The 27,479-nt window shown below is 38.8% G+C and overlaps 1 protein-coding gene across 3 annotated transcripts in view; it reads right to left on the reverse strand.

Annotated features, from left to right (window-relative positions):
• The window catches only part of REC114 (REC114 meiotic recombination protein), a 130,786-nt gene that overhangs the window by 14,341 nt on the left and 88,966 nt on the right, over positions 1-27,479 (reverse strand). Inside the window, exon 3 of one of the 3 annotated variants that reach the window (XM_016201609.2) lies at positions 1,005-1,088. The exons of 1 other annotated variant lie outside the window; for it this stretch is intronic. In XM_016201609.2, coding sequence (XP_016057095.2) covers positions 1,005-1,088 — 84 coding nt within the window. Of the gene's footprint in view, positions 1-992; positions 1,089-27,479 lie in introns of all 3 variants that reach the window. One more of the 3 variants, XM_087824427.1, reaches the window with a different exon arrangement.

Raw genomic sequence — 27,479 nt, forward strand, 5'->3', positions numbered from 1 at the left:
ATTAGAGGTTGGTGAAAATCCATGCAGTTTCTGGACCCCTGAATTCTTTAAGGACCCTTTGGAGGGTCTGTGGACCCCAGGGTAAGTCCTTTCTATTAGATGCTCTTGAAGACCTCTTCCAACTTTCAGTTCCGAGCCCATTAGAAATTAGGATCTTTCACCTAAATTTCAATATTATCTACTTAGTGAATGCTAACAGATTGTTTTTTTTATAGTTATTTCAGAGAGAAAACAATCCAAATGATTAATCTACATGTTTCTTTGGTGAGGATTATTCTTTATGTTTAATAGAGGTAGAAAGCAAATAAAAAAGGAATTTAATTTTTAATATTAAGGAGGGAAAAAAATGAAAACATACATTCAGTGAAGCACTCCAAAATACACAACTTTTTTTGTTTTTTTGTTAATCCTTACTTGAGGGTATTTTTTCCATTGATTTTTAGAGAGCGTAGAAGGGAGGAGGGAGAAGGGGAGAGAGGAAGAGAGAGAGAGAGGGAGAAAGAGAGAAACATCGATGTGAAAGAGACACTGGTTGCTTCCCACATGGGCCCTGACCAGGGCTGAAGATCGAACCTGCAACCCAGGTATGACCCCTTGACCAGGAATCAAACCTGGGACCCCTCCATGTCTGGACCGATACTCTAACCACTGAGCAAACACTGGCCAGAGCCAAAAATACATAACTTTAACATCTAGTAAGGCAAACAATGATATAGTCCACCTCCCCTCAGTTTGTGCTTGGATGATGGAGAATGGCTGCCCACCTCCCTCAGAGAGACCCATCAAAGTCCTGGCTCGTCCACAACATCCTCTTACTAACTAGGCTTCTGCCCTTCTACAGCCCTTGTTTCATGTTCTGCCCATGATGCAAACCTTTCTTAAACGTGTATTATACCAGTACCATCTCACCTGTAAAGAGAAGCTCCCACATGCCCCATGTGCAAATAGAAAATGAGAAGGGTATGTTCACGTGCTTAAAAACAGTTGCCCACACAGTATCTTGCCTTTATCGTTGTTCCAAACAACAGACAATCCATGCGTCTTACAATCTTCAACCAGTTCTTGCTACCAATGAGTGAAAACCCTTCCTGAAACAAAACAATTAAGCAAAATTAGCAATAAAAGAAAAAAGGGACGTGAAGAGTAGCTGTAGTGCAGAAAGCTGTGCGGTTATTTATATATAACATGCGCAGAGATAACTCAGTATCAACGGCCAGGATGACCCTCCCGATAAGTAAGTCCCTGTGTCCCAGTGCTCTTCCTGCAAGATCAACATGAATAGTTTCGCCTTTTATTCCTTTTCTTAATCTTTTCGTGTTGAAAAACGAACTATTAAAGACAACAAATTTCCATGGTCATACTGGCTATAAAATACTCTGTTTCCTCTAGGATTTGCCAAAATATAAGTTTACATTCCTAAAAGCCAAGTATTTCCATTATACTAACTTACTAACTTATCTGACGCATCCCTGACAACAAAGTGAGATTACTCTTCCTAAGAATCTTACTTTCAGATTCCTATAAACAGAAAGATTGAGGCAATTTGGTTTTAGATACTGAATGTTCTCCATTTCAATCTGAAAAAGAACAAAAAAGGCAAAGAAGGCAGTAGAGGGCATGCAAGTCTCGAAGAGGGACAACAGTTGGATCTTAACTGTGGAAAGATGAACTTGTTCTGCAGCTTGTTAATAAAGTAAATAGAATTGACTCTAACGATTATGACAGCTCATGAGCTCCAAATATGTTGTCAGTAGATTTCCCTAGTTAAGCAGCCCGTTAAGTTAGAACGCACTGAGCATTTAGTAAAACGAATCCAGGGAACTGATACACTGACAGCATGTAAAGCCTGCGTGCACACTGCCTTTCCACCCAGGCTGCAGTGTCAGCCCACCCAGCCGGGGAAGGCTGCTGTAGGAACTCAAGGAATCTCTAAGTCATGGAAAACAAAAGAAAATGTCCCTTATCCACTGGAACCCTGACAAAAATCTCTTCCTAAATCTGCATATGATAAAACTTTCATAGAAATTTATAGCCCAGGAAAACAGTGTAGGCTAATTCCTTGACATTTTCATTAGAAAAATGGGTCAATTCTAAAACGTTGATTTTAAGAGTTTCATCATCAATAGTTGGTTGTTTGTTTTTGTGTGTTTTTTAATACAAAATGAAGTTAGGCAAACCATTTGTGATTTCTTCTTAAAACTCCCTTGGAATTAGCAAAGAGAAAACTTGTTCATTATTATCTGAAAGCCATGTAGATGTAGTCTAGAACTGCAGTACCTGGGGAACTGGCATGCAGGCACCCTGCTGGTAAAGTGGAAATGGGACAGCTTTTATGGAGGGCAATTTGGCAATATCAAAATTACATTTACTCTTTAATGCAGCGACCCCAATACTGGGACTTCATTTCACAGGTCAACCTGAACATGTATGAAGTGATGCATGGACAAGGTAAAGCATTTCTGCATTTTTAATGGTAGAAGACTAAAAACAACTTAAGTATGCATCAACAGTGGACTAGTTAAATAAAATATGGTACTCTATACAATGGAATACTATAAAATTGTAAAAAAATGTGGATGCACTATATCAGCGCTGTCTAGTAGAAATATAATTTGAGTCACATATGTGATTTTAAATTTTTTAGTAGCCATATTTTAAAAACAAAAAGAAATTGATAAAATTTTATTTAACTTAATGTACTAAACATTATTTCAACATGTAAATAATGTAAAACATTAATAAAATAGTACATAAGAGAATGTAAACTAAGTCTTTGAAATCTAGTGTGCATTTTAAACTCACACCGTTATCTCAATTCGGATGCTGTATTTTCCATGGTTAAAGTGAAATGTCATTCTACCAAAACAATAAAGTTGAGTTTAATGGAAATATATTTTATACTGCTTCCATTTTACAATCAAAATTTAAATTAAATAAAATTTAAAATTCTGTCTTTTCTTTGCACCAGCCATATTTCAAGTGCTTAGTAGCCACATATGGCCCGTAGCTACCTTCTCAGACAGTGTAGTTCTAGATATATTGATCTCTAAAGTATATTGTTCAGCAAAAAAGCAAGCTACAGAACAATGTCCATAATATACTACATTTGTATAAGAAAGGGAGGGAACACATTACAATGTGTACAGTCATGTGCAACAACATTTTGGTCAATAATGGACTGCATATACAATGATGGTCCCATAACTTAAAATGGAGCTGGAAAATTCCTGTCCCCTAATGACATCATAGCCATCCGAATGTTGTAGCACAATATATTACTCACATGTTTATGGTGATGTGGTGTAAACAAACCTACTGCACTGCTAGTCACATAAAAGTACAGCACCTGCAATTACAGTAGTAGGCTATCCCACCTAGCTGTGTAAATGCACTTTGATGTTCGTACACCGATGAAATTGCCCAATGACACCTTCCTCAGAATGTATCTTGGTAGCTAAGCAGCACATGATTGTATTCTTATTACTTGCTTGCATTTACAAGAGAAAAAAAGGAAGGATCAGTACACAAGATACTCATAAAAATAGTTATTTGTAGGGAGTGGGAGTGAACAGTACGGATGGGGGCAGGAGTAAGTTTTTACTATATGCCTTTTTATATTGCTTTGATTTCTGAACCACAAGCATGTGTACAGGAATATTTGTTAGAACAAGGATACCCATTCCAATATGACACAAACTCAGAGAAGAGGTGGAAGCAGGACCTAAAGCAATGCTAAGTTTATGGGAACTCTGTACTATCTTTATAACTTTTCTGTAAATCTAAAACTATTCTAAAATAAAAATTTATTAAAAAGTAAAAGAGACGACAACCCTTGGCCCTGGCCTGCTCTTACCTCTCCCTATGTCTAGTCCATTTGGGTCCTTTGGGACTTCACTTGGCAATTCCAAAGATCTCTCTATGCAAACTTGCCCAAATGGAATGCGACAGTGTTTCTCCTCACACGTGGCCACTTCTGCATGTTGTTGCCTCAGTAAGTGGCATCACACACCAGCCAGTCACCCAAGTGAACAACCCAGTATCACGTTTGACTCCTTTTTTCCTCACTCCTCCCCAACACCAATCAATCCCCAAGAGCTTCTGTCCTCAAACAGCTTTTTCACCTGACCCTTCTCCCCATTTATAGTCACTGCCACATCAGGCTGCCACCAGTTCTTCCTAGAATTACTGCAGTATCTCCCTAACTGGTCCCCCTTCCTCCAGGCCCAAATTTCTCAATCTACCATGCTACTGCCAGAGTAGTCTTTGGAAAACAAAAATCTGCCACAATCCCTCCCTTTCAATGCAGTCATCTCCTCCTCCAAACCCATCCCACCCCCACCCGGCCACCAGAAACACCCACACGATGAAGCACAAATTCTTCTGTGAGTATAAGTCTCTAACATTTGGCTTCTGCCTTTCATGAGTGATTTCTTTCAGCTCTTGTACAAAGATACTCAAGCCATACCGAACTCCCTGCCGTTCTGCAAAGATGTCATCCTCCTCACACATTGATTTCATTGTACAGCTTGTTCCTGAAATGGCCTTCCTTTTTTACTCTTCTTTTAAAACTCAGCTTTATCTCAGCCATTCCCCACAAGGCAAAGTTGGTTCACCTCTGAGAAGTCTATGCTCCTACAGGATCTGTTGTACTTATCACACTCTATCATAACTAGTTACTACTCCCCAATTACAACGAGGAGGAATCCCTGGGCAGGGCAAGGCTGGTTCTAGAATGTGTTTCATTACCCCATGAGTCCTCAGCAACTATCACAATGTTAGCAAATGCTACTGGTCAGCCCCAGTAGCCAGATATGACCCCCAGATATGTTTTCTCTTTGAAGAAAACACTGCGATTTACTTTTATGGAAATGACCAAGTGCTCATACCTGCTACAAATGGCCTGATTCAGAGGAAACAGTACAGGAGAATATGGTTATAAAAATAACTTGATGACTAATCACTTGGTAATCTACATGGTCCCCAAGCCCAGATACCAAAAGGGTTCTTGATGAATGTGAGGTGTTAGGTACCAGGTGACTTATTTAAAAATTAGATCATGGCTTAAGCTTCAGGGTTCTGCTTCTGACTCACTTTCCCTGGAGCTTAGGGTTTGTGAGGTTCAAATTACACTGAAAACAGGAAGAAAATATCCCTAATAAAGTATCTGCTATAGAATATGAAGCTAAGGTGCAGAGAAAAGAGAACAGAAGAATTGGGGTATTTTAAAATTAAATTTTCAATAATCACAACTAATTGTTATTAAGCTAATAAAAGGGAGAAATAATGTAAATAATAAAAAATAGTTTATAACTGGGTCTGAGGATTAGATTTTGATCTTAGATTTGAATAGGGATGTTTCCACTATATTCACAAATATACAATATTGTGCTTGGAAAAGAAATAATTCTTACTCAGAAGGACTTACTCCACACTTAGCATGAAGATAAACAAACAACACCCTATCTCAGGCTGGGACAACTCAAATTAACGTGCCCATTTAATAACTTACTTTACTTTGGAGTTAATTTTCCTGACTTAGATATATAAGCAGTTTGGTTTCACAGTAAAGCATAGGCTGTTTGGAAGGATTAAGATAAATAAAATTAATGAATAATATTAACACATAAGGACTACCTGATATGTTATGAAAAGTTACAACTTGTTCCAAAAATATTTATTATGTACCAGGGTCCATGCCAGGTCTTACGACCAACACCAGCGGATCCGCATATAGATCCAAGTTATATAACAGAATTCAGAAACTGACCCTCACATACATGGACAATTGGTTTCAATAAAAGTGTCAGAATAATTCAATGAAGAAAATACAGTCTTTTCAACAAATGGTACTGGAAAAACTGAATTATCCATTTGGGAAAAAAAAATAAGCCTTGACCCCAGAGCACTTACCACTCTGTCCTGTGCCACAGTCTAGTCTGTAAGACCCTTAAGAACAAAGACCATATAGCATACCTTTAGCTCAAGTATGACATTCAAATGGGTGAAGGGGTCAAAAGGTACAAACTTCCAGTTATGAAATAAGTCATGAGGATGCAATGTACATCATGGTGACTATAGTTAACAATACTGCATATTTAAAAGTTGCAATGAGAATAGATCTTAAAAGCTCTCATCTCAAGAAAAAATTTTGGTTAACTATGTAAGGTGATTATGTAAGGTAACTATGTAAGGTGACAGATGTTAACTAGACTTATTGTGGTGATCATTTTACAATGTATACACACCTGGTAGCCAGCTTCGGACCACACCAGAGCACTACCCAATCACCTCAACAAATGACACACAAAAATGGCAGACTCAGCCAGCACCAGAGCCCTGCTAAAGCAAATCCTGCTCTGTAGGGTCAGCTCCTGCACAACAGCTCCTCCACTATAATCACAGCCAGTCCTCATAACCAGTCAGCCTGAGGGTCAATCTCTGCCACTGACATGCCAACAGCAATCAAGACTCAACAACAACAGAAGGGTATACACAACCCACACAAGGGGCACACCTGGAGCACCCAGCCCGGTGACCAGGGAGACTGTACCACTGGACCCCACAAGACACCTACTACATAAGGCAATCTGTATACAAAGACTGGGAGATGTAGCAGCTCTACCTAATACATATAAACAAATACAGGGAGATAGCCAAAAAGAGGATACAAAGAAACATGTTCCAAATAAAAGGACAGAACAAAATTCCAGAAAAGAACTAAACAAAGTGGAGATAAGCAGTGCACCAGATACAGTTCAAAACACTGGTTATAAGAATAGTCAATGATCTCAGTGACAACTTCAACAAAGAGACAAAAAAACATAAAAACTGAGATATAAAACATTAAAAAAACATTGGAAATAAAGAATACAATAACTGAAATGAAAAATGCATTAAAGGGAATCAACAGTAGATCAAATGAAGTAGAAGATCAAATCAGTGATCTGGAAGATAAAGTAGCAGAAAGCACCCAATCAGAACAGCAAAAAGAAAAAAGAATCCAAAAAATGAGGATAGTTTAAGGGATGACAACATGTGTATCAACATCCGTAGCATAGAGGTACCAGAAGGAAAAGAAAGCAAGCAAGGAATTAAAAACTTATTTGAAGAAATAATGACAGAAAAATTCCCTAATTGGAGAAGGAAACAGACATACAAGACCAGGAAGCACAGAGAGTCCCAAACAAGATAAACCCAAGGAGGCTCACACCAAGGCCCATCATAATTAAAATGCCAAAGGTTAAAGACAAAGAGAGAATCTTAAGAGCAGCAAGAAAAAAAGCAGTTAGTTACCTACAAGGGTGCTCCCATAAGACTAATCTGATTTCTCAACAAAAACTTTGCAGGCCAGAAAGGATTGGCACAAAACATTCAAAGTGACAAAAAGCAAGCACCTACAACCAAAATTATTCTTCACAGCAAAGCTATAAGTTAGAATAGAAGGATAGATAAAGAGCTTCCCAGAGATAAAGCTAAAGGAGTTCATCACCACCAACCAGTATTACAGAAAATGTTAAAACAACCTCTTTAAGAAGAAGAAAAGAAATAAGAACAAACTGGCAATAAATACATATCTATCAACAACTACTTTAAATGTAAATGGATTAAATCCTCCAATCAAAAGACATAGGGTAACTGAATGGATAAGAAAACAAGACCCTTACAATGCTGCCTATAAGAGACTCACTTCAAACTGAAAGACACAGATGGGTGGTAAAGGACGCTGCATGAAAATAGAAATTAAAAAAAAAAAAAAAAAAAAAAAGCTAAGGAAGCAATACTTATACCAGAAAAAACAAACTTTAAAATAAAGGATATAGAAGATTAAAGATGGCAGCAGACTGAGTGGAAGCTACACTGACACTCCTGGGACCCTGGGACCAAACTGGAATTACAACTAAAATATAGAAAACCGTCCTGAATAATCAACTGCAACTGAAGACAAGCTGGAGAGCACCCATATAACCAAGGAGGAAAAATTGAGACCACATAGAGACTGGTAAGAAGTGAGGAGGCACAAGAGGGCTGGCTGGGCTCCCACAAGCAGCAGCTGAAGATTCAGAGGGATATCTCAGCTGTGGGGGGGTTCCCACTGAGGACTCTGGGGACTAACCCCAGGCTGGGCTTCGCAGCCAAGAGCACCAGAACTGAGAAAGGTGCCCACATAACATCTGGCTGTGAAAAGCAGCAGAGCTTGTCTGCCAGGGAGAGAGGGCTGAACTGCAGGCACCCTCTTAAAAAGCCAACACACAAAGTTTCATGTGCAGCCACTCACCTTGGGCTCCAGCAAAGGGAGGGCAGAGTGGACTGGAACTATGTTAGGAGAATCTAGGGTTGTGTAGGCTCCAGAGATAGAGCTTAGAGGGCACCCCTCTGGATTCCTGTGCCAAGTCATTCCCCCATACTACAGGGAAAATCTTTCTCAGACAGACATTTTGCTTCCTTTGCCTAGGGAGGAAAGGAATTGCCCCACCCTCCTGGAAAACCTCTTGCCCTACCAGAGCAGTTTCTACAGCCTAAGACCCATTAAGAGACATAACAACCAGCTGCTCACCCTGTGGAGTTTCTACAGCCTGAGGCTCATTAAGAGAATCAGACTAATCACCTTCCAGCCAGAGGTGGACCTCAGAGTGCTTTGAGTCTTTGCCTGATCTGCTTCTGCACATGGGCCTTGGAAAAACAGACTTTGGTGTGCATCTTGGTGCTGTCCAACTGCACCCAGCCCCAGCAGAGGAGACCTCAAGCCGAGAATTGCTGATAGCTCCAAACAGGGTACTCAGGGCCAGTCACAAACAGCATCTGACATTGGTCTGTACCAGAGACCCTCCAAAAAGACTGAGAGTCCTCGCAGGCCTACCTGATATATAGAAACAAACCCAAACAGGCAGCCAAAATGGGAAGACAAAAAACAAGCCACAAATGAAAGAACAAAATAACTCTCCAGAAGAAGAGCTAAATGAAATGGAGATAAGCAATCCAACAGGTATAGAGTTCAGAATACTGATTATAAGGATGCTCAACAGCATGAAGAAAGATATGAAAACTATGAAGGAAATTGAGAATCACATAGCAGAAATAAATAATTCATTGGAAGGAATAAACAGCAGATTAGAGGAAGCTGAGGATCAGATCAGCAAATTAGAAGACAGGGTAAAAAAAAAACTCTCAAAGATCCAAAAAGAAAAAACAATTAAAAAACAGGAGGACAGTGGGAGCTGTGGAACAACATGAAACATAATATTCACATTACAGGCGTGCCAGAAGGGGAAGAGAAAAGGCAAGGGCAAGGGATAGAGAATTTGTTTGAAGAAATAATGGCAGAAAACTTCCCTAACCTGGTCAAGGAAAAAGTCACACAAGTTCAGGAGGTACAGAGAGTCTCAAGCAAGAAGAATCCAAAGAGGCCCACAGCCAGACACATTCATAATTAAAATGCCAAAGATTCAAGACAAAGAGAGAATATTAAAGGCTGTTAGAGAAAAGCAATCCGTTACCTACAAAGGAGCTCCCATAAGGCTGTCAGCTGACTTCTCATCAGAAACTCTACAGGCCAGAAGGGAATGGCATGAAGTATTCAAGGTAATGCAAGACAAGGATCTGAAACCAAGACTACTCTATCCAGCAAGGCTATCATTCAAAACAGATGGTGAAATAAAGAGCTTCCCAGACCAGAAAAAAAAAAAAAAAAAAGGCTAAAGGAGTTTATAACCACCAAACCAGCATTGCAGGAAATGTTAAAGGAACTGCTGTAATTAGAAGTAGAAAGAGAGAGAAAAACAGGCATAAAGAATTAAAATGGCAATAGATAAGTTATCTATCAATAATTACCTTAAATATAAAACAACTCTCTACAATTCAAGAAGACTGAAGTCATACCAAGCATCACAGATCACAATGGCATGATATCAGAAATCAACTACAGTAAAAATACTCAAAAACATTCAAACACATGGAGGCTAAATAGCACGTTATTAAACAATGAATGACTTACCAATAAGATCAAGAAAGAAATCAAATACTTCCTGGGAACAGAAAATAAACACTCAACAACCCAAAATCTGTGGGACACAGGGAAAGCAGTCCTAAGAAGAAAGTTCATAGCACTACAGGCTTACCTCAAAAAGCAAGAAAATTTTAAGTAAACTATCTAACCCTGCAACTTAAAGAATTAGAAAGCTCCCCTGTGAAGCTGTCTGGACCAGAGCTTTTGTTTGATGGGAGTTTTTTTATTACTGCTTCAAATTCATCAGTCTTTATTAGCCTATTCAGCTGTTCTGCTTCTTCCTGATTCAGTTTTACATGATCTCACTCATATGTGGAATCTAATAAACAAAATAGCCTGAGGAACAAAATAGATCCAGAGATATAGAAGCATGGAACAGATTGATGAATCTCAGTGAGAAGGTGGGGGTGGGAGAATGGGTTGGGAGAAATTAATCAAAGATCTTATATGCATATATGCATAACCCATGTACACAGACAATAGTGTTGGGAAGGCCTGGTGGGAGGAGTGCGATGCGGGTTGAAGGGGATTAAAGGGGAAAGAAAGGGCGATATCTATAATACTTCCAACAATAAAGATTGGTTAAAACAAAGGGTATAATAGAGACAAAGAAGGACCCAGTAATTCCACTTCTGTGTATTTATCTGAAGAAACCCAAAATACTAATTTGAAAAGACACATGCATCCATATGTTCATTGCAGCATTGTTTACAATAGCCAAAATATAAAAGCAACCTAAATACCCATCAATAGATGAGTGAATAAAGAAGTGGTGCATATATACAATGGAATATGACTCAGCCATAAAAAAGGATGAAACCTTGCCATCTGCAAAGCATGGATGGACCTAGAGGATATTGTGCTGAGTGAAATAAGTCAGACAGGGAAAGACAAATATCATATGATTTCACTTATATGTGGAATCTAAAATAACAAAGTAAATCAACAGGACAGAAACAAATTTGTAGATACAGAGAACATTTGATGGTTGCCAGATGGGAGGGGATTGTGGAGGATGGATAAAAAGGTGAAGAGATTAATAAGTACAGGTTGGTAGTTACAGAATAGTCATGGTGATGTAAAGTATAGCATAATGAATACAGTCAATAACATTGTAATAACTATGCATGGTGTCAAGTGTGTACTAGATTTATCGGGTTGATTTGCTTTTACAGTGGTACCTCGGTTTTCAAACATCTCTCCGTTGACAAACATTTCGGTTTACGAACACCACAAACTTGGAAAAAAATGCTTCAGTTTGCGAACACTCCTCGGAAGTAGAACATGCCATGTGGCTCCCACTGAGTGCAAGATCCTGAGGCCTGTCGGCCGTTGATCCCTTGGTTTTCGAACATTTTAGAACTCGAACAGTCTTCCAGAACCGATTACATTCTAAAACCAAGGTACCACTGTATTTGTAAGAGAGTAATAATTGTTAAAGTAAATAAGGAAAACTTACTCAAGTCTTACTATTACTTTACATGTTTTTTTTATGATTTTCAGAAAGCATACAAATAAGATAAATAGGCAAATTAATCAACTAATAGTTGATAAAACTGTTTTGGTATGGCTTCTTCACTCGAATTTAACCAGCACTGTCCATCTCACCAAATCTTAAAATAATATTTATTATTTTTACCTAATCTAATTACCTCATTTTGGATTTGAAAAGAGTAGAATAATTGAATTTCTGTTTCTTCAAAACAGTGGACTATATACTTGGCCATATCCTCACCTCTTTAATTTCAGAGGCTTTGGTGGGAGCAGGAGGTAATTTGTAGAATAGGGTTTTTGGTGGAATAGATTGGGTCTCCGTTTATGTATGTGAAAATATATCTAAATAAATTTGTCCTTCTCTCCTTCTAAAAAAGTGGGTTGATTCTTATAAACAAGTATAATGATGAATTACAAACTCCTAGAAACTAGATTAAAAGTACTCTTTTTAAAAGGTTGTTACTGGTAACACATAACTCAAATGGACTATTTAAGAGAAGACCAGGAAAAAGAAGGTTAATGAATCACACAAATCCATCAATGCCACTGTGTAGTAGTCAAACCACCACAGAGTTCAGAGTTATATCCAGGGCAAAATGGGACAGGGGTGGGAGTGGTGGTGATGTAGGTGCAGCTTCTGATAAATTCAGTCACTAATACCCCCTTTTCCTTTGGCTAAGGGCACCAATCCTTATTATGAAATATAATAAATTAGTCCTTAAGGAACATCTATTTATATAATTTGTTGAATTAGTCAAGTGTCTTTAAAATTTTTAACTGGTAAAAAGTACAGGACATAAAATTTACCATCTTAAATATATTCACGTTGTTGTGCCTATAAGAGATCTCCAGAGCTCTTTCATCTTGCAAAACAAACTTTGTAGCCATTAAACAACTCCTCATTTTCCCCTTCCCCAGCCTTTGGCAACCACCATTCTACCTTCTGTCTCTATGAATGTGACTACTCTAGGTACCTCATATAAGTGGAACCCTATAGTATTTGTCTTTTTGTGACTGATTTAGTTCACTTAGCATAATATCCTCAAGGTTCATCCATGTTGTAGCATGTGTCAGAATGTCCTTCCTTTTTAGAATAATATTCCATTGTTTGGATAGACCACAGTTTGTTTATTCATTCATCTGTCAATGGCACTCAGGTTGCTTCCACCTTTTGCCTATTGTGAGTAATGGTACTGGGAACATGAGGGTAACAAATCTCTCTTTGAGACTCTGCTTTCAATTCTTTTGGATATATACCCAGAAGTGAGATTGCTGGATCGTGTGGTAGGTAGTTCCATTTTTAATTTTTTGAGGATTCATCATATTGTTTTCCACAGCAGTGCACCATTTTACAATCCCACTAACAGTGCATAGGGGTTTCAGTTTCTCCAAATCCTCCACACTGTTTATTTTGGTGGTGGTTGTTTTTTCATAGTAGTCATTCTAATTGATGTGAGATATTATCTCATTGTGGTTTTGATTTGCATTTCTCTAATGGTTAGTGGTATTGAGCATCTTTTCATGTGCTTGTTGGTCTTAATGTGTCTTTAAGATTAATTACTACTCCGCTCCCAAACCAGTAGCAGCACATGCAACAAGAATAATTACAACCTTTCTTCAGCCAAAAAATCAGATCCAGAGGCTTGTTCTATAAGTAACAGTAACATGTAGTTCCATTCATCCTTTAGGCCAAAAAGATTACCTACAAAGTATACTGCAGAAGCCAATATTCAAGTATACTGGCCAAAACTTTCTTTTATAGTTGAAATAGATGTCCATTGTTTTCACCTGCCCAGCACACATTCTTCCTTTCTCTGGGAACACACCTTGGCTTTACTTTGTGAAGTCACCCCTCCCTTAGTCACAGCCCACGTGATTCAGACAAGACTGCTTCCTTACCTAGTCCAGCTCCAGGGGTGAGCAGGTAACTCAGGCCTGGCCTGGCAGCATATCTAATTGCTTCTGACCAGTGATTAGTTTATGGATAAGCATGTGATATAAGCTAATAAAATCCAAGTAAATCCTGGGATTTTTGCTAGAACTGGAAAGGAGAAATACTCTTTTCATCAGGATTATAAGGATAAGAAAAGCCTGGAGTTGTCAAGTATCACCAGGAGAGCTCCATCCTTAGAGAAAAGTAGCTTTGAGAGATAAATATGGAGAGAGACATAGATAATGACATTGTTTGGGCCCCTGGATTCAATTGTGCCAGAGGCCACTCTTATCCCTGGATATTTCAATTCCATGAGAAACAAGTTATTGATTTTGTTTAAAGGAAACTAAGTTGAGTTTCTGCAACCCCCCAAATTTAATTAGTATACAGCTTAAAGCAAACATAATTCACTTTTAACAGCTCAATTATCTAACCAAATTTACCTGTCCAACTGCAATACCATTTCAAAAGTCCACATCTAATTTAACAATTTTTAAATTCCTACTCTTACTCAGTGTTTTAGTAGTATTCACCATGGCTGACCACTTTTTCGTTTTTGAAACACGTTTGCCTTGGCTTCTGTGAGCCCACACTCTCCCAGCTTTCTTCCCACCCCCGACAGCTCCTTTTCCATCTCATTCTCTTCAACCTTTTCTTTCCCTTGTTCATTTTTTTACTCTTTCCCCAGGCTATCTTTACCATATCCACAGTCTCAATTACTATTTAAATACCTGATTTCCAAATCTCTCTAGTGCAGACCTCTCTCTGACCTTCAAAGAACCAGGAGGTTAATTGTTACACAGTAAATGAGGACATGTGGAACTGACACCTCTGCTTGAGTGTCTCAAGGACACCTCAGATTCAAACTGTCCAGAACCCAGCCATGGTCATCACACACACACCTGCTGCCAGGCTTAGCTTCTCACAATGAATGACACTACATTCAGTTGAATTGCATAAGCCAGAAACCTAGAAGTTTTCCTTCACACTCCTCTCTCCCCCACTCCCATTTCTAAACTGCCACTAGTCATTGATTTTAGCTTTTAAATATCTCTTCAATCTATCCATTTCTTTCCATCCTAGTACAGGCTACCATCTCCTTTCCTGATTTATTAAAAGAGCTTCCTAAAGTGGGCTTCCTATTTCCTCTTACACACCCCTTCTCTTCTCTACACTACTGAGTGAGATATTGTTTTTATCTAAAAACACAACTGACCCTGTCACTCCCCTGCTTAGAATCCTTCAATAGTATACTATTTCTCTCAGGATAAAAACAAAATCTTTTAAATGGTCTACAAAATAATAAGTGGGAAGGGTGACATATATAAACATCTACATATCTAGTTTATGAATAGAAGACTTTTGAGGATCATAAACTGCCAAGAAATCATAAGGACCATTTAGGACCTGAAACCTCTTGAGACAAAGGTCTAGGACACAGAAGAAGCCTCTGTTCTGGTGAAGTTCTTTCCACTCCTTCTGTCTTCACCAGTACAGATGTTGGGCACAACAGAATCGATGGGTGTGGTCTTAGAAAATGATTGCAGTTCTGGAGCCTACACACCAACACCTTTCTTTGACTGGACATTGGCCCAGAATGCTGTCTTACATTTATAGCATCTGGTACTTCATCAGTATAATCTCCAAGGTGTTGCTGGTCTACTTTAATTTACCTTTTTTTTTTAAAATCCTCACCTGAGGAGTGAGGATATTTTTTCCATTGATTTTTTTTTTTTTTTTTTTTTTAGAGAAAGTGGAAGGGGGAGGAAGGGGAGAGAGAGGGAGAAACACCTATGTGAGAGAGAAACATTGATTGGTTGCCTCCCACTCTTGCCCTGACCAGGGGCAGGGATCAAGCTGCAAGCCAGGTAGTGCCCTTGACGGGAAATTGAACCCGTGACCTTCCAGTGCACAGGCTGATGCTCTAACAACTGAGCAATGCCGGCCAGGGCTTAATTTACTTTTCCTCAGGATTCAGCCTGGGAACAATCTTATCTCCCTGGGAAACCTTCCTATATCTATGCTTTGATTTTACAGTTTAACTCTCAAAGGGAAACCTATTTCTCTTGCTTCCAAGTTATTGGTGGGTGCCTCCCTAAAGCCCCTAGAGATTTAAAACACTAATAATGAGGGAGGGGAAGATGGCGCCCCCGCTCCCAGCCACGGACTCCATTTACTCCTAAAATCCTATGTAGCCAGCTTGGAAAAACCAGAGAAACACACCTGAGTGGACAGAGTGAGAGTGGGGAGCACTGAGGAAATATCACAGAGTCGGGTAAGAGGGGGAGGCGTAGAAAGGGAGAGACCCTTTGAAGCCTGTGCTGGGCTCCGAGCCCCGAAGCTTGGAGGCTGCAAAGCTCCCTGCCCTCAGGAGTGCGGACCGTTCGCCAAAAGCGGGGATCCCACACCCGGAGTGCAGGAGAGGGGAAGGAGCGCCCCGCGCACAGGGCAGAGGGACCCAGGCGAGCAGTGAGTCCACCGGGAAGGGACGGCTCCTTCCCAGAGAAACAAAGCTTCTAGTGGCGGACGCACCCGGTGTCTAATACTCAGGGTGTGGACCATAGGAAAGCCTGTCCCAACGTGTGTGGCGCCGAGTAGTAATGGACCAGAGGACTGCACTAAGCAGCCACACACAGGTACCCTCTGCCTCCCTGTGAGGCAGTGTGTTGAGCCTCAGAAAGTATTGAATCTGCGTGGCACAGGGAAGGGGAGGAGCACTCCCACCCTGACCTCCCAGTGTGGAGGGGCTGGGATCCTGTGACCAGCCCTGAGGGGCGCCGCGGTGGCGCATGGAGCCAGCTTTGCTGAGACCAGCGGTGCAGGGAGCTGCGTGGAGCTGACTTTAGGTCCCCTCCTGCTGGGTGCATTGGTGCGCGGGCAGCAGGACCTTGCAGGGCGGACTCTCTGCCTGTGTGTTGCTTTGTGCTTTTTTGAGTTTCTGATCCCTGAACTGGCTCCCACCTTCCCAGCGTCCAACTGGGAGGACAGACGAGCGGTGGCTGGGATTGGGGTCTGCACAGTAGACGGTCTGAGGGGCCCGCCTGGTGCCTCCAGCCAACCAGAGCTGGAAAGGGAGGGGTACAGCCCGCCTGCCTCTCCTGGAGCCAGGAGCACCACCCCAACAGGAAAGGGGGTGGTCAAGCTCACTGAGGCCCCAGACACACCCACAGGGCACAGTCCTGAGGGGGAAGGGAGAGCAGCTCTCACGGGACAACTGTACAAGAATAAGACTCTCAGGGACTATTGTTTGGGAACTGGAGGAAAAGCCGAAAACCCCTGCTGGGGGCTGGGCAGGCAAAAGGCTCACAGGAATGTTTTTTTAATCCAACCCACTGAGCCCAGGCTGCTGAAACGGCCCATACAGAAAAGGCAACTGACTGAAATCAATCTGAAGCTGCAGCAGGCCAGAGCCTGGGGAACTAGAATCAAGAGGGCAGGGTAGGGACTGAGTTGCTGGCTGTGGAGCAGAGACTAACTTCCCTCACAGTGAGTGCCTGACAGCGACACCTCTAAGGGGAGTGATACCCTGAGCTACACTAACCGTCCTGCACCCTAAAGACTCTACAGAGGACTCTGGAGCAAGACCAGGCAACTACAAAGTTGCAAAATAGCTGACAAAAGGAGGTGGTCCACGGAGAGCCTCAGATCAGCCATCTACCTAAGGACACCAGAGCCAAACCTAGACGGCTCCTCACATTGGCTGACACACAAGTACCTCCCAGGAGAATAGAAATCAGCACACAAAACAAAGAGGCGCAGACAACATAAGCTGCCCAGAAGAAACTCACCTGATTGACTGTCTTTTTTTGGTGTGTGTGTGAATTTGTTTGTTTTTACTCTTTATCCCTTAGGAAGAAGAGAAGGGGGTAAATTTTATTTGTTTTTTTCTTCTTTTTTAAATTTTATAATTTAAAAAACAATTTTTTTAAAAACATTTTTTAACTAATTCCCCCCCCTTTTTTTATAAAAGAATTTTGCTTAGCTTGTTTTTAGTTTTGTTTTTCTGTTTTGTTTATTTGCTTTGTTTTGTTTTGTCCTTGCTTCTACTATCAAGACTTTCTTGATATCCTTGCTTAATGACTGGGACTTTATCATTATAACCACGTTTACTGCTTTCCTCTATAGTTTCCCCCAAATCTCTTACTGGACTCCTTCCCTGCCCGGGCTTTATCTCTCTCTCTCCTCTTGATCCATTGGCATAATTTTCTTTTTTCTTTTCTTTCATTCTTTCGTTATCCTCTATTCTGTCTTCCTGTCTTTTTGTGCGATCGTTAGTTTCTCTTATTCTCTTTATTGTATTATCTCATTTTCAACTATTATCCTATTCCTATTCTCTCCCTTATCCTTTCAGAATCTTTTCTCTGCCTCTGTTATCTCTCTATTTTTTACATTTTAGTTTATTATTTTATAAATTTTCATTACTATTAACAACAATATACATCTCTCTCTCTAAGCATTACTTTTCTTTTTCTCTTTCTTTCTTTTTAAACTTTTTTTTTGTGTATTCTCCCTTCACTCTCCCAGTTCTATTTTCACTTGAGTTGTTTTCATTATGACTGTCAAGATATTTTGTAAGATACCACTTGTTTCCTGGAAGTTTAGATGTGTATTGTCCTGCCTTGCCAGCACCTGTACAACAGCTTACAGGACAACGTTGGGGCTGAGACACAGTTAGCCAACCTGAGAGGAGAGTCCTCCCAAGGACTGGTCAATGACAATCTAGACCCAACCACAACAGGAGAACATAAAGAAACAACAAAAGGGACACCCACAAAAGGGACATGCCTAGAGCAAAGAGCTCAGGAGTATAAGGAAAACACCCCTTGGGCTCCAATGGACCCACAACACAAAATCCCATCCCACAAGACTGGGAGAGAGCATATATATCTAATATATAGATACAAACTCTAAGGCCTACCAAAATGGGAAGACAAAGAAACAACCCCCAAATTAAAGGAAACATCGCCAGAAAAAGTCTTTGATGAGATGGAGTTAAGCAAGCTATCAGAAACAGAGTTCAGAGTATTGATGATAAAGATGTTCAAGGAACTTAAAGAGAAAAACAAGGCAATAGAGGGTAAGACTGAAGACTTTTGGGAGAACATGAAAAAAGAGATACATAACATAAAAAAAACTCAGACAGAAATAAAGAATGCTGTATCTGATATCAAGAATGCACTGGAAGGAATTAAAAGCAGGCTCAATGAAGCAGAGGATAGAATAAGTGACTTAGAAGACAAGGTAGAAAAAAATCACTCAATCAGAGCAGCAAAAAGAAAAAACACTTAAAAAGCATGAGGAAAGTCTAAGGGAGCTTTGGGACAACATGAAGCGAAACAACATTAGCATTATAGGAATGCCAGAGGGGAAGGAAAGAGAGCAAAGGATAGAGAACTTGGTGGAGGAAATAATTATAGAAAACTTCCCTAGGCTGGCAAAGGAGAAAGCTACACAAGTTCAGGAAGCACAGAGGGTCCCAAACAAGAGGGACCCAAAGAGACCCACTCCAAGACACATCATAATTAAAATGGCAAATGTCAAGGACAAAGAGAAAATATTAAGAGCTGCAAGAGAGAGACAAGCAGTGAACTACAAGGGAACCCCCATAAGGCTAACAGCTGATTTCTCAATAGAAACTCTTCAGGTCAGAAGGGAGTGGCATGAAGTTCTCAAAGTAATGAAAAGCAAGAACATGCAACCAAGATTGCGTTGTCCAGCAAGACTATCATTTAAAATTCAAGGTGAAATAAAGAGCTTCCCAGACAAAAAAAGGCTAAAGGAGTTCAGTACCACCAAACCAATATTGCAAGAAATGCTAAAAGGACTGCTCTAAGAAAAAGAAAGAATAGTGAGAGAAAGCTATATCACCATAAAGGGGGAAAATGGCATTAAATAAGTTTATATCAATAGTAACCTTAAATGTAAACAGAATAAATGGTCCAATCAAGAGACATAGGGTAGCTGAATGGATAAGAAAACAGGACCAAATATATGCTGTCTACAAGAGACCCACCTGAGAGCAAAAGACTCACATAGGCTAAAAGTGAAGGGATGGAATAAAATATTCCATGCAAATGGAAAGGAAAAGAAAGCTGGAGTAGCAATTCTTATTTCTGACAAAAGAGACTTCAAAATAAAGACCATAACAAGAGACAGAAAGGGATCAATCCAACAGGAAGAAATAACCCTTATGAACATTTATACACCCAATATAGGAGCACCTAAATATATAAAAAATTTCTAGGGGGACTTTAAGGGGGAGATTGACAGCAACACAATAATAGTGGGGGACTTTAATACCCCACTGTCAGCATTGGACAGATCAAGACAAAAAATCAACAGGGAAACAGAGACCTTAAATGACTCACTAGACCTAATGGATTTAATTTACATTTACAGAACATTTCATCCCAAAGCAGCAGAATACACATTCTTCTCAAATGCACATGGAACATTCTCAAAAATAGACCACATGTTAGGGGCACAAGGCAAGTCTCTACAAATACAAGAAGACTGAAATCATATTAAGCCTCTTCTCGGATCACAATGCCATGAAACTAGAAATCAACCACTATAAAAAAACTCAAAAATATCCAAACACATGGAGGCTAAATAGCATGTTATTAAACAATGAATGGGTTACCAATGAGATCAAGGAAGAAATCAAACACTTTGTGGAAAGAAATGAAAATGAACAAACAACCCCAAATCTATGGGACACGGCAGAAGCAGTCCTGAGAGGAAAATTCATAGCATTACAGGCCTATCTCAAGAAACAAGAAAAAGGTCTAATGAACCATCTTACCCAACAACTAAAAGAACTAGAATGAGAACAACAAGAAAAGCCCCAAGGAAGTAGAAGGAAGGAAATGATAAAGATCAGAGCAGAAATTAATGACATAGAGACTAAAAAAAAAAAAAAAAAAAAAATACAAAAACTCAATGAAACCAAGAGCTGGTTTTTTGAAAAGATAAATAAGATTAATGCACCTTTAGCCAGACTCACTAAGAAACAAAGAGAGAGGACCCAAATAAATAAAATCAGAAACGAAAGAGGCGATATAACAACTGACCCAACGGAAATACAAAGGATTGTAAGAAAATAGTATGAGCAACCATATGCCAACAAATTGGACAACATGGGTGAAATGGACAAATTCCTAGAAGCACACAACCTTCCAAAGCTGAATCACAAAGAGGCAGAAAACCTGAATAGTCCGATAACAACTAATGAAATTGAAGCAGTAATAAAAAAAACTCCCAGCAAACAAAAGTCCTGGACAAGGTATTTACAGGCAAGTTTTACCAAATATTCAAAGAAGAATTAATACCTATCCTCCTCAAACTATTCCAGAAAATTCAAGAGGAGGGAAAACTCTCAAACTCTTTTTATGAGGCCAGCATCATCCTAATCCCAAAACCAGATAAAAACCCTAAAAAGAAAGAAAATTACAGGCCACTATCCCTGATGAACATAGAGGCTAAAATCCTCACTAAAATACTAGCAAACCGGATCCAGCAATACATTAAAAAGATCATACACCACAACCAAGTGGGATTTATTCCGGGGATGCAAGGCTGGTACAACATCCACAAATCAATAAATGTGATACATCACATAAACAAAATGAAGGACAAAAATCATATGATCATATAAATAGATGCAGAAAAAACATTCAACAAAATCCAACACCCATTTTTGATGAAAACTCTCAGTAAAGTGGGAACAGAGGGATCATACCTCAACCTAATAAAGGCCATATATGACAGACCTACAGCCAACATCATACTCAATGGTCAAAAACTAAAACCATTTCCATTAAAAACAGGAACAAGACAGGGATGTCCACTTTCACCACTCTTATTCAACATAGTACTGGAAGTCCTAGCCACAGCCATCAGACAGGAAGAAAACGTAAAAGGTATCCAAATTGGAAAGGAGGAAGTAAAACTCATTCTTTGCAGATGACATGTAGAAAACCCTAAAGACTCCATCAAAGTACTAATAGATTTGATAAACAAATGTGGCAAGCTAGCTGGATACAAAATCAACATCCGGAAATCAATGGCACTCTTATATACCAACAATGAACTTCCAGAAAGAGAAAATAAAAAACAGTATCATTTACCAATGCAACTAAAAAAATAAGATACCTAGGAATAAACTTAGCCAAGAACGTAAAAGACCTGTACTTGGAAAACTACGTGACACTGAAAAAATAGAAGAAGATTTAAACAAGTGGAAGAATATACCATGCTCATGGATTGGAAAAATTAATATCATTAAAATGTCCATACTACCCAAAGCAATTTATGAATTCAATGCAATTCCTATGAAAATACCAAGAGCATATTTCACAGATCTAGAACAAACATTTTGAAAATTTATATGGAACCAAAAAAGACCCCGAATTGCTGCAGACATCTTGAGAAAAAAGAACAGAGTGTGAGGGATCATATTACCAGACATCAAACTGTATTACAAAGCCACTGTAATCAAAACTGCCTGGTATTGGTACAACAGACATATAGACCAATGGAACAGAACAGAGATCCCAGAAATAGACCCACGCCATTATGGTCAGTTAATATTTGACAAGGAAGGCATACAATGGAGTAAAGACAGTCTCTTCAATAAGTGGTGCTGGGAAAATTGGACAGATACATGCAAAAAAATGAAACTAGACCACCAATTTTCATCATACACAAAAATAAGCTCAAAATGGACAAAAGACCTAAATGTAAGTCGCGAAACCATAAAAACCCTGGAAGAAAACATAGGCAGTAAAGTCACAGACATCCCACGTAGCCGAATTTTTACTGATACATCTCCTAGGGCAAGAGAAACAAAGGAAAAAGGAAATATATGGCACTACATCAAACTAAAAAGCTTTTGCACAGCAAAAGAAAACAGCCTCAAAATACAAAGGAACCCCACTGTCTGGGAAAACATATTTGCCAAGGATGTATCTGATAAGGGACTAATTTCCAAAGTGTACAAAGAACTCATACTACTCAGCAAGAGGAAGACAAACAATCCAATTAAGAAATGGGCAAAGGACCTGAATAGACAATTCTCCAAAGAGGACCATGAGAAACATGATGGCCATCTCCAGATGGCCAAAAGACACAGGAGAAAATGCTCAATTTTGCTAATCATCAGAGAGATGCAAATTAAAACCACAATGAGGTATCACTTCACACCTGTCAGAATGGCTACCATCAACAAATCAACAAACGACTCCTGCTGGCGAGGATGTGGAGAAAGGGGAACCCTAGTACACTGCTGGTGGGAATGCAGACTGGTGCAACCACTATGGAAAACAGTATGGAGTTTCCTCAAAAAATTAAAAATGGAGCTGCCTTTTGACCCAGTGATTCCACTCCTAGGAATATATCCTAAGAATCCTGAAACACCAATCAGAAAGAATATATGCACCCCTATGTTCATAGCAGCACAGTTTACAATAGCTAAGATCTGGAAACAGCCCAAGTGCCCATCAGTAGATGGGTGGATAAAAAAGCTGTAGGACACATATACCATGGAATACTACACTGCTGGAAAGAAGAAGAATCTCGTACATTTAGGGAAGGTATGGATGGACCTGGAGAAAATTATGCTAAGTGAAATAAGCCAGGCAGAGAACGACAAAGATCACATGATCTAGCTTATATGTGGAATCTAAAGAACTTAATAAACTGACGAACAGAACAGATTCAATGACATGGAAGCATAGATGAGACTGATGAATGTCAGAAGGATGGAGCAGGGTGGGTGAGTGGAGGGGGAGAGAGTAACCAAAGAATTTATATGCATATAGGCACAACCCAAGGACACAGACAATTGGCAGGGGGGAGGGGGATGGGATGGGGTAGAATGGGTCATTGGGGAGGAAAAGGGACATCTGTAATATTTTAAACAAAAGTAAAATTAAAAATAAAATAAAACACTAATAATCAGAACCTTAATTTTATTGATAGTTTAAAAGCTATAGAAACTGGTCTTTATGTTCAGTTCCTTGTGAATAAAATGGATCATAGACAAAATAAAAAGATAGCTATTATGTGCTTTCTACAGCATCCCATATTCACAAAGGGTTAGCCCATGTCTTAGTGTGACAAAATACCATAAACTAAGTGGCTTAACAACAGACATTTATTAATCACAGCTCCGAAGGCTGGGAAGTCTGAGATCAAGATACCAGCAGGTTCTGTGTCTGCTGAGGACTCGCTTCCTCGTGTGCAGGCAGTCACCTTGCTGTTTTGTCACTTGGCCTTTACTTGGAGAGAGGAATTTCTCTTTTCCCTTTCTTATAAGGGCACTAATCTCATCATCGAAGGTCCTACTCTCACAGACTAATCTAAACCTGATTACCTCCCAAAGGCCCCACCTCCAAATACCCTCGAATAGGGGTTAGGGCTCCAACATGTGAAATTAGAGGAAGACATAATTTAGTCTATAACAGCCCATAAAGGTAATCTGCCAAAATACCTTCAGAATTTACAAGCAACATCACCAAGACAATAACTACACCAACCCTGTAATAATACAGATCTTATATTTGCTGAGGTGTGTAAACATATTTTAATTTAAAAATAGTATAATCATATTATAGAGCTATTGGAAAAGAAATCTCCCAGACTCCTAGACTTATTATAGCAAATAAATAAATAATGATAATACAGTAAGTTGTCTGAATATATTAATGTATTGAGAAAAATCTGTGAAGCACTTTATAGAAAAAGAGAGTTTTAGCCACTGTGTACTTAAAATTTTCTAATTACAACAAATGTTTCCTCATTTTAAAGTACTTTCTTCTAGTTTTTCCTTTATATTTTGTTATTAAAGTATACTTAAACTCTGAATTTTGCCTTCTTCACTTAACGTTATTATACCACAAGCATTTTTCATGCTGTTATGTTTTTGTAAGGTAATTTTCAATGCTTACCATATGGATCCAAATTTTTTAAAAAATCGTTACTTTAGCCCAGTCAGTTGGAGTGTCATCCCATAACTAGGTTTTGGGTTTGATCCCCAGTCAGGGCTCGTAAGGGAGGCAACCAATCAATATTTCTCTCTCATATTAATGTTTCTCTCTCTTCCTCTCTCTCTGAAATCAATAAAAACAAACAAACAAACATATCCTCAGGTGAGGATTAAAAAACCCATTACTTTAGTGTTGACTTTTATGGATACTTCCATTTTTATTACTATTACAAATAACACCGTGATGAACATCTCTCGATGTATAATTTTTAAAGTTTTTATATTATCATCTTAGGGCAGATTCTGAGAAAATAAATTGGGTTAAAGGTTACCAACTATGCCCTATAAGGGCAGGGGGTTTTGTCAATATTGGCAAATGATGAAAACATTTTAGAAAAATAATGTGCAATGCCACCAGCAATATATTATCACAATAGTTTCATCACATTCTTACCAACACACTGTATATTAAAATTTAATTTCCCCTTATTAAAGAAATTAAAACATCTTGTTTTAATATCCATATCCTTGATTACAATTTATCTGCTCTGTTCATTTATTCATTCAACAAATCATCCTCTATGTGGCAGACACTATGGGAGACTAAAGGAAAAAGGACAAAAGACACAATCTCTGACTTCAAAGAGCTTGTAGTTTAGAGGTAAAGGCAGAAAATAAGCACAACAATGGCAAGTGCAAGATGCTGCAGGGACACAGAGAAGCGGTGCCTTGACTTTAGGTGCTTGGGAACAGCTTCCTGAGAAGGTTTGTCCAAGCTTCATTCTGATAACTATGGAGACTGGACATATTTCTGTATGTTTGTCTTCTTTCGTCATGAACTGGTTGCTTATGTATGTTTGCTTACTCAACTATAACAGTCTTCTTTTTGTAATTTGTGAGAGCTCTTTATTATTAAAAAACAGGTCATTTTGTGCTCCAAATATTGTTTCCAGGTTTTTAAGATAAAAATATCGCTTAGGTGTGTATATACATATAGATCTAACATCTATTTAATATGCAATGGAAAAAATGAAAAGGTAAAAAACATTTCAAAGTAAAGAGTAAGACCTCTTTCCATCTTTGTCCTTCTGCCACTCAGTTCTCCTCCTGGGGCAATCACTGAAAAAAAGTTCTTGTAAAGCCACAAATATACTCTATGCATACACAAAAGCATATCTGTGTACATGATATATTTTTATCCAAGTTATACACACACAGTTTGCATTTCTATGGATCATCTCTTTATATCCTTTTCTCATTTTAATTGAGTTATAATTTATTTTATTAATTGAAATTGTAGACATTCCTTATATATCCAAGAAGTATATACTGCATCTTAAGTTGAAATTTTATTTCTGTTGTCATGTTTTGTTTTGTTTTTAAAAAAAAACACCTTTTTATAGTATTTTCTCCATGAAGAAAGTATTTATTTTTTTAAAAATATTTTTATTGATATTTAGACACACAGGAAGGGAGAGAGAAAGAGAAACATCAACATGAGAGCAGAACATCCATGGGCTGCCTCCTGCCCGTTCCCTACTGGGGATGGAGCCCGAAACCTGGGCAAAGGGCAGTGTTAAAAAAAATAGTAATAAAAGGGTCCCAATTAGCCTGTACCAAAGAGGTAGTCAGAAATGTACATATGCAAAAAACAATTTTCATAAGAATCTTGGTAGATTTAGCAAATTTGAAACAAAAGAGCTGAGTACACATTACAGGGCCTGACCAATAACAACACACGCATATTAAATTGGTAAACTTACATTGACCAAATGCCAAACCAAATTATAGAGAAATTTTAAAACTCTGATATCAAATACACTGAATGTGAAATCATTCTTAAACTTTTACAGGGCTTCTACTTCATTGCAGAAGCAGTGCAAGGTAGATGGGATTAACAGATAAGACAGTTAAGAGCTCGGAGACTAGTAAGGAAGATAAACATGTAGGAGTTTTCTAAGCAGAAAAGGGAAAAATAGTCATTTCAGGAAGTGAGGACAGCAGTACAAATGTACAGAGTAGAGGAATATGACATGAACAAGGAGCAGAACGCAACTTAGTTTGGCTAGAGAATAGGATAAATACAAATTTTTCAATTTTTTTATATCCTGACAAATTTTTAGTACTAAAATCTTCCTTAAATGAAATTTAATGTTACTTAAGTGTGGTAAAATACTGAGAAAATAAAGTTTTCAGCTTGATAGTTTATTTTCATTACTTTTCCCATAGATTTGTTATTTCATAATAAGACAGAGCGAACACAAAGTATACAAGTGTTACATTCTATATAAACCAAAATTACTTTCTCTGTACTTCTCACAAAAGAATATGATCCTTTTTTTAAAAAAAAATATATCTTTATTGACTTCAGAGAGAGAAAAGGAGAGGGAAAGAGAGAGACAGAAACATCAATGATGAGAGAGTCATTAATCGGCCACCTGGGGATCGCGTCCGCAACCCAGGCATGTGCCCTGACTGGGAATTGAACCCCGATCGCCTGGATCCTAGGTCGACGCTCAACTGCTGAGCCACGCCTGGCTGGGCCAGAATATGATCTTAATTAAATTCATTTCACAATAAAATAAACCCTATTACTGAACTGTATATATTTAAGTGTTTGCTGCTCCAATCATCACTGCATCTTTGCACCTGCTCTTTGAGTATCTGATGAAATATTTATTCTGAAAAATAAAACACAAAATCAGCTTGCTTAAAAAATGAATCAATTCTGTCCATCCTCAATAATAAAACTGACAAAGACCCACAGGATAAACTCTGACCATTTATTCTGAACCTTTCTCCAGATTTTTACTTTTACTACCTTTCTTCCAATAGAAGAAAAATGACAAGAAATACTTGAATAAAATGCCTCTTACCTTAAATTAAATTCTACTATAGTCATGCATAGGACATTTGGTCAACAATGGACAATTTTATGACGGTGGTCCTATAAGATTACAATGGAGCTGAAAATTTGCCTAGTGATTTTGTAGCCGAAAGGTTGTAGCACAAGGCATTACTCAGGTGTTTGTGGTGATGCTAGTGTAGACAACCCTGCACTG

Source organism: Miniopterus natalensis, chromosome 1 (assembly GCF_054644295.1).
Source record: "Miniopterus natalensis isolate mMinNat1 chromosome 1, mMinNat1.hap1, whole genome shotgun sequence".
NCBI lineage: Eukaryota > Metazoa > Chordata > Mammalia > Chiroptera > Miniopteridae > Miniopterus > Miniopterus natalensis.